General features: G+C 33.2%; 1 protein-coding gene across 1 annotated transcript; it reads left to right on the forward strand.

Annotated features, from left to right (window-relative positions):
• Window positions 1-2,970: 2,970 nt before the first annotated feature.
• Window positions 2,971-4,130, forward strand: LOC112280512 (ribulose bisphosphate carboxylase small subunit, chloroplastic-like). Its single transcript, XM_090248727.1, has 3 exons — window positions 2,971-3,237; window positions 3,408-3,539; window positions 3,749-4,130. Exons 1-3 carry the CDS (start codon window positions 3,049-3,051, stop codon window positions 3,980-3,982), a joined length of 555 nt encoding a protein of 184 aa, XP_090104853.1. The 5' UTR covers window positions 2,971-3,048; the 3' UTR covers window positions 3,983-4,130.
• Window positions 4,131-8,243: the final 4,113 nt, after the last annotated feature.

An 8,243-nucleotide genomic window follows, 5' to 3' on the forward strand; every position in this document is an offset into this window, starting at 1 on the left:
AAGTTTTTCTACGTGTAGGCTACATAGTTAACTTGGTCTTCAAGCTAACAACATGTATGGCACATGGCCAACTTCTTGACCACCGTTTCGAATCCAAAAAGTCAATTAAAGACACCTATAAAGTCAAAGAAGTATCTATAAAGCTTCTAAGAAGCTTCCATAGCAAATATTATAGAATTAACTTACTTTTACTTACTTTTACTTACTTCTACTTATTTATACATGTAATTATTGGCTTACATGTGTATGTCCACAATACCTATGTACTACACCTTCTATTGATCCTAACCTTTGTTTTATTGATACTCTTGATGATTGCCCATTTTCTTTAAATTTTGAAAATTTTATTTATAAATCTCTCATCTTTTGTATAATTTCATTAATGTCCATTTCTTTTTTCTTTGATGTAACCATTGAAGATTGAATCATAGATGTAAGATTGATAATGGACATTTTTACTTGAGATACTTATAATGGTCTTTGAATATCCATCCTATCTTTTCTCTTTTTTCTTTTTGCAATCAATCCTACTGCTTCTTTTGCTTTCTTCTAATTTGTTGTTAATCTTTCATCTTTTTCTTTATCTTCAAGCAAGATTTTCAACTTCTATTGCAACTCTTTGTCATTTGCTTGAAGAAAAAGTTCTATTTTACTTGGATCTAATAATTATTTTTTTCTTTAATAAATAAGAATATTACTTTTTAAATTATCTTAATAACTCTGTTGCTAGAAGATCCTTCTTTGGCCTTTTAATCCATTCAAAAAATGACTTATTTGTAACTTTGTTACTATCTTCCAAGAAAACTCATTCTTCAATGCTTGAAAACATTTCTCCCATAAATCTCCAAAATGTCCTATAAGGGACTTTACTTGATTTCTTATCTTTAATTTAGTAGTTAGTTCAAATAATTGAACCATCTCCCTTTTTGAATCATGCTTCAAGTCCATTTTTTTTACCTAGCATCTTAAATACTTTGTAACGTTTTTTTTTTTTTTTTTTTTTTTTAAATTAATGAATCTTATCCATGATTGCCTGTAATGCTTTATTTGCCATACTTTCTTTGCAATCTTTAACTTGTTGTTGTTGCATTAATAAGATAAAAGCCTAAAACATACTTACGGAGTTAGAATCAAAATATATACCTTGTTGTCTACTAATATCTCTACCTGTAGCTCCAATTGAAGCATCATCCATGCTCCTCCTTCAACTCTCTTGCCTTCCTTCTCTATAATTTAAATAATGCAAGAATACCAAATACCTTCTACCTCAAGCTTTTCATGTTGGATTTACCAAATATGTTGGATTTACCAAATATATTGTATTACATGTAGTCTTTCTCAAGAATGTACTTGGCACCTAGTTGTGGAAGATAGAATTAAAATTGCAACAACAAAATCCTAATTCTAATAGAATACTAAATAAACTTTAATTAAAACTTAACAATGCTGAACATGCTTTAATCAAATTTAAAAGAAACCTTAAAGAAATTACAAATCAAACAATAAGAAATCTTAAAGAACTTCAAAAGAAATCTACAATAAAACTGAAAAGAAATCCTAAAAAATCTAAAAGAAATATTAGAATAATCACAAATATATCTAAAATAAATCTCAATCAAGTCCTAATTTAATCCTAGTTGAAATCCTATTAGACTTCAATCAAACCCTAGGCCAAATTCTACATCCTTAGCAAACCCTAAATCCTAAGTAAACTCTAAATCATAAATCCTAAGCAAATCCTAAATCCTAAATCCTAAACAATATCTTCTTTTAAAATTGGACTGATTATCTGTAAAATACATGATTTATATATATCTTTATTTTATTTTTAGAATATATATATATATTTAGAGTAGATATATTTATCATATATATATATATGATAAAAAAAGATATTATATAAATTATAGAATATATTTATTTAATTATATGTATATATATATATATATATATATATATTAATACAAGAAAGTTATGTATAATAATATTCCATGTATGTGTAACTTTGTCTTTACACTTCTAATTTAATTGAGTTAAAATAATTATATAATTACAGATGTGTATTATTATTAGTTTTTTTATTTAACCATTATCTACTGAAACTTATCTTGTGATAATATAAGTGCATGTAAGCTTTATTATATAATATCTAAAAATTTCCATAATAAAAAAATTAGATTTTACAGTTTGAAGATAGTATTCTAAATAAATAAACACACAATTGATTGCACCACATTATAGTCCATTGTTTTAGTGCTCTCTGTGAACAAATAAAAAGAAAATAGAACAAAAAAGAAAAAAAGAACAAGTTCTTATAGAAATGGCATGTAAGTACATTTTTTCTATTTCTTTTTCTTTTTTTCTTTTTCTGGTTTTTTATTTATTGTTTACTACACTTATGTTATCGCCTGTCCAACCTTAATTTGATTAATAGCACCCCAGACTGAGTACAATAAATTTCGACATGTAATCTGAAATTATTGGAAGTTACTAAGCTCTCTGAGACACAACAAAACAACGACTGGACACTCTCACGATTTCTAACAATCTACACAAAGACGAGAAAATTTAGGAACTCAAATGAACAACCATAAACACTACAGCACACTTGAACAATCTAGTAAAAGTTTACACTACAATTCCACCACTTCCCTCTGTGGTGAGCTGCCTCCAGTGACGGCGGGTCAGTCCGTGGACAAAAATTCGTTAACTATGTTGATTTCCTGACTGGGATCCACTGTGGGACTTATCATCTCCGAGAGTCCGTTTTCTGGTCAATGAGTTCTCTGCCACAAAAAAGCAGAAAAAAAGGGACATGACCAGGATAATTCTGAATTGTGGTGAGGAAGGCTCACGAAGGAATCGGAAAGATAGGAGGATGGTCCGGAGGCATGCTTCCGAACCATGTCTCCGCATTCCCTTGCGGTACATAATCACTTCAGTTTCCGCTCGACGTTATCTTAGTGATATCCATTGCACGCAGTGCCTGCCCATCGGCTCTCGCTCGTGCTCTCCAGTGCGCTCTCCAAGTTTAGGGAGTCCGTAGCAATGGCGTCTGCAGTGGCATCGACGGTTGTGGCCCCAGTTGCCTTGGGTGGAGCCTCGTCCTGTGTGGGTGCCCCCTCTGAATCCTCCTCTGTGAAGGCCTTCTCTGGTCTGAAGTCGGCGACCTTGTTCTCTGGCAAGACCCAGAAGTTGAGCTCCGTCCAGAATGGCAGCCGCGTGCAATGCATGCAGGTATACCAATCTCATCCTGAGCTTGTGTTTATCTTCGGTCTCCACCTCTGATTGTATGCTCAATCGGGGTTATAACTGCACAACAGTGCTGTTTCTAATGTTTGTGGGTGGAAAAGATGAGGGATTGTAATCTAAACTTTCTCTTGATCGGAAAATCGGCACATGTGTAGGTGTGGAACCCGATCGGGCAGCCCAAGTTCGAGACCTTCTCGTACTTGCCCCCTTTGACCGATGACCAGATCGCCAAGCAGGTGGACTACATGATCCAGCAGAACCTGATTCCCTGCATCGAATTCGACACTGTAAGTGCATGCTCTACTTACCCGCCATGTGCAAGGTCTATTCTTTACAATAGATCATCGAGCATGGGCTCTTCCCTAGATTGACTCTGCCATGATAAAAATTATCCCCATGCCCTCAGCACAAACTCGGCAGCTCGTGTTTCGGAGAAGAGTGAGTTAACAACACGGAGAGTCTTGCTAATGTGTGGCGCATTGGTGTGTTGGGTCAGGTTGGATCCGTGAGCCGCACCAACTTCTCCGGCGCGGGTTCCTCGGGTTACTACGATGGGCGCTACTGGACCATGTGGAAGCTGCCCATGTTCGGGTGCACCGACTCTTCGCAGGTGCTGAGGGAGATCCAGGAGTGCAAGTCGCAGTTCCCCAGCTGCTGGGTCCGCGTCTTGGGCTTCGACAGCAAGAAGCAGGTCCAGATCTGCGGGTTCTTGGTCTCCAGGCCCAACTAGATTAATTGGCCGGTGGCCTAGGTAGCACTTGGTTCTTTTCAGTAGCGACAAGGTAGTCGTGTTTATGTCTAACTAGTCGCAATGTTGAGGAGGCTTGTACAGCGACTTGTTTAATCCAAAGAATCCCAGGGGCAACATCTTGACATCACATGCTTCTGCAACCACGAATGCTGTCAGTCAGTCTGTTAGCCACGCGACTTAGGAAGAGTTGGATGTATCGTTCAAGCGATCTGTAGATTGCGGAAACCCGAGTGGCACCAAAGCCTGGGGCTGCTGCTGTAGCAAAGCAGCGATGCCCTATTTCGTCACAACACTCTTCACACAACTCACACGACACAAACTGTGAAGTGAGCTTTGAGTTATCCCTGCACAGAACACTTGCCAAAAGCATTGGTACAGCAGCTCTATGCGTAAACAGTGTGACGATTTATTTACGGTGACTGTCATGACTCGATCGTAGAGGATGGTTGTATACCGCTTCTGGTCAGCACTCCGTAGCAACTCCATATCAGCATCTAGGTCCGTATGGGGCAGCGCATGAGAAGCTCATGAGAAACTGTGTCGCAGCGTGTTCATTGTCTTCACAAATCAACAAATCAGAAGTGCAAGAACTGAAATTGGAGAAAGTATCCAGAGAACCCACGTTTATCCCATTCGCAGAACTCGTACAGTCCAGTGACAAGACCCCCAACAACAAATGCCACAAACAACGTCTATGGTAAACTTCATAGACCGTGGTCGCTCCAAAGCGGGGACTGACTGCCTGTTCTTCAGGAGGTTGTCTGCTTCGACTTATCTCCCCGTGGTTTTGTACACAACGGTTATTTCAAAGTTGTAGAGGTGATGAATTTGCAACAGGAGGAGCCAGTTTCTACCTGCATTGTGAATCAATTATCTAGAGTGAGAGTCTTGCTCCCCCCCCTCTTCGTGGTATTTTTATCTGTTAACTCAATTCAGCTACAATCCATGCTCATGGTCTGTGGAGATGAAAGTGGGTACTAATCAAGCGAGTAAGCAAGCTCTTGTTGGCACAAAAAAGGGTCTTAGATTAAAAGGTTCAAAACCAAAAAATTAATCAAAACCAGCTGAAGCACAACCTACCATCTTGCAGCGGCTTGCATGTGGAGGATTGCTACCGAACATTTAAATATAAGATGCTGCTATTTGGGTGTGAAAAACCTGTTTGAAGATGCAGGACGAGGTGCTCTTTCAAAGAGCTGGGAACCTGAAGTTTTGTAGGATTTGGTGCTCAATTGGTCAGCTTGTTGCACTTGTGACAGCCTGCATTGCTGTTGATAAACGGTAACTATATATTAACGACATAGTCACTGTACAGTGGACCACTTTATTGATAATGTGCTTATTTATTTATTTGTTTATTTATTAATAATGTGTATATAGAATGAAAAAATATAGATAATAATGATATTTACAAAATTGATGTTAAAGATGTTAATTAGTTTGTGAAACTTGATTTAAGACTTAGCTAAGTTTGATGCCTTTGAGTACATATATGAATGTCATTAAATTTCTTTATTAATGATAAATGAGTAACTTATAAGAGGCTATTCTTCTTTAGAGATTTATTAAATTCAAATGTTAAAAAATAATATTTAAAGTATAAAAATTATCTAATCCTTCAATAGGAATTCAAGAGATTTTTTTATTATTATTATAAATTTGCTGTAATTTATTTCTTAAGTAGGACTTAGACAATTTATATATAATGCCATTTTTTATAATACTATTTTTAAATTTCATTTAAAATTATATCATTAACTCTTTTCCCATAAAGAGACTTAAGATAGAATAAATACAATATTTAAAATATTTTTCAAGATTATTAAACTTAAATGTTTTAATATTTTACAATGTTTTTACTGAAATTCTTTGTGAATTGTTTAAATAGACAATAGCATCATTTTTAAATTTTACTATATATTGAAAGTTTAGTATTTATATTATTTAAATTTGAAAAAATATTTAAATATTTTTTTATAATATAATACTAAGATACCACACATTAAAAATTATTTTGATGTAAGAACAATAATATTCAAAGTCTTTCAAAATACCAATATAAACTTATATATTATTGACAGAATATTTTAATTGTGCATCTTGTCAAATAAGTTTTAATGTATCAATTATATTTATCTCAAATTCATGCCTTTGCAAATATTAATGATATTAGAAAAAAAAATTATAATTGTTTACAAAATTAGAAGAAATTTACAAATATATAATATTTTTATTTGTTTTATTTCAGTATTAATTAAAAAACTGAAGTAAATATTAAAATATTATTTTTTTGATTCTAAAAGTTTAATATTATTCTAAAAGCTTACTATCACAAAGAATATAATAAATAGTCCTATGTAATAGTATTTAATAAATTTTAAAATGTATCAAAATACCTAAAGGGTGTATAGTTCGTTTTTAGAACTGAAATCTTGTGTACGAAAGTAGAAAAATAATAATACTTAAAAAATACATGTATAATAAAATAAAAAAATGAAAAATACATAATTTATATAATCATGAAGTGGCAGACATTTTTTTCATAGAAATAAAAAATAAAAAATTTGATTTTTTAATAGGAGATTTAATTTTTATTTGAATGTAATTCTTGATTTTTATACAATATTCTTGTAATTTTAAAAAAATCATGTTGACATAAAAAAATTATTAAAATAATGTTATTACATTAAATAAAATCAAAGAAATCAGGGAAATTTTTAGCATTATCCACATGTATTTGAAATTTCTTCTAAATTTTTTCCATGGTAAAGCATATATTTTAAAAATTAAAATTTAATATTTTTAAAAGGTTTTTTTCAAAAATTGAATTTTCTATAATTAAATTAGACTTATTTGACTTCTAATATATTTAATCAAGCAAAGATAAACTTTATGAAGTGGCATAGTTTTTATTCTTAATGAAACTTTATTAGATATATGCAACCTTTTAGCTAAAGAATTAGAAGCATCATTTCATAGTTGGTCAATTATGCAGCTAAATTCAATGAAAAGGTTAAAGTATCAAAGATTAAAACACTCAAAAAGAATTATGAAACATGTGAAAAGATCCCCAAGACTCTGCATCACATACAATGCATAAATTAAATTGTGTGTTGTCATGGAGACTTAGACAGCATGAAATCCAAATTATGATACATTCTGGTACTTAACAATAAATTAGTATAATGGTAGAGTTGCAAGTACCATCAAAGGTTAAGCAATGATGCTCGGTTAGCCACCCATGAAACGATTTGGATGCATTAACTATTCCACAATCAAACATACAAACAAACTAGACCAATAGTTTTCTACAATGACAATCATGTACTCATACATTCAGTAAGAAATTCAATGTTTGAAATTCTTCTTTCAATCAAACATACAATTTTTCTTCCAAAGAGTGAACACATCCATGTCCAGTTTCACAAAATTAAAGATTTCAAAGAATGGGCAAGCTTCTCATCACCTGCATCACCATCACAGACAAGATTGAAGATATTTAGACACAAAACGAACTGCCCCATGACAAGTTCAACAGACTGGAAAGTCTACTTGGCTTTACCAAAACTGTCTTGTCTGAGTGGAAACATTGTGGTGGTTTCTACCACAGTAATATGTTCACTGTGAGAATTCTCACCATTGCAATGTCAACCATGGCAATGGACTTGCTTGTCTACAGGTGAACTTCTTCATGTTTGTATAAAACTCCCTCTCTTAAGTAAACGGTCTAGGTTGTTGAGAGAGTCTGGAGTTGAAAGCAAGAAACAATGTGTAGTGCCTATGCTTATTGTTGGTATCAATATTCTCTTCTGTGGGAAAAAGTGATGTGTGTTTGCTTGTTTTGAAAATGTTAAGTTTCTTAACTCTGTGCATTTGTGAATAAATAAATGTATATATATATATATATATATATATATATAAATCAGGGGATAAACCAACGGATAAATCAAAGATCAAAATCTGCATGTTGATGCTGAAGATTGTTGATGGTAGCACTGTAAGATTACTAAGTGTAGAGCTCTGAAGCACCACAACGTGGAATAGCATGCTGAAGATTGTTGATGGTAGCACTGTAAGATTACTAAGTGTAGAGCTTTGAAGCACCACAACGTAGAATAGCATGGAACATAGTAAAACATGCAATATGAAGTTTCACGTCATATGAAACTTAATTTACAACACTTAGTTTACAATGTTTTTTTGTGGCCAATTGCATGGTTTCCACTAGTGTATATATATA

The sequence above is a fragment of the Physcomitrium patens genome, chromosome 3, assembly GCF_059467195.1.
Source record: "Physcomitrium patens ecotype Gransden chromosome 3, ASM5946719v1, whole genome shotgun sequence".
In the NCBI taxonomy this organism is placed as follows: Eukaryota; Viridiplantae; Streptophyta; class Bryopsida; order Funariales; family Funariaceae; genus Physcomitrium; species Physcomitrium patens.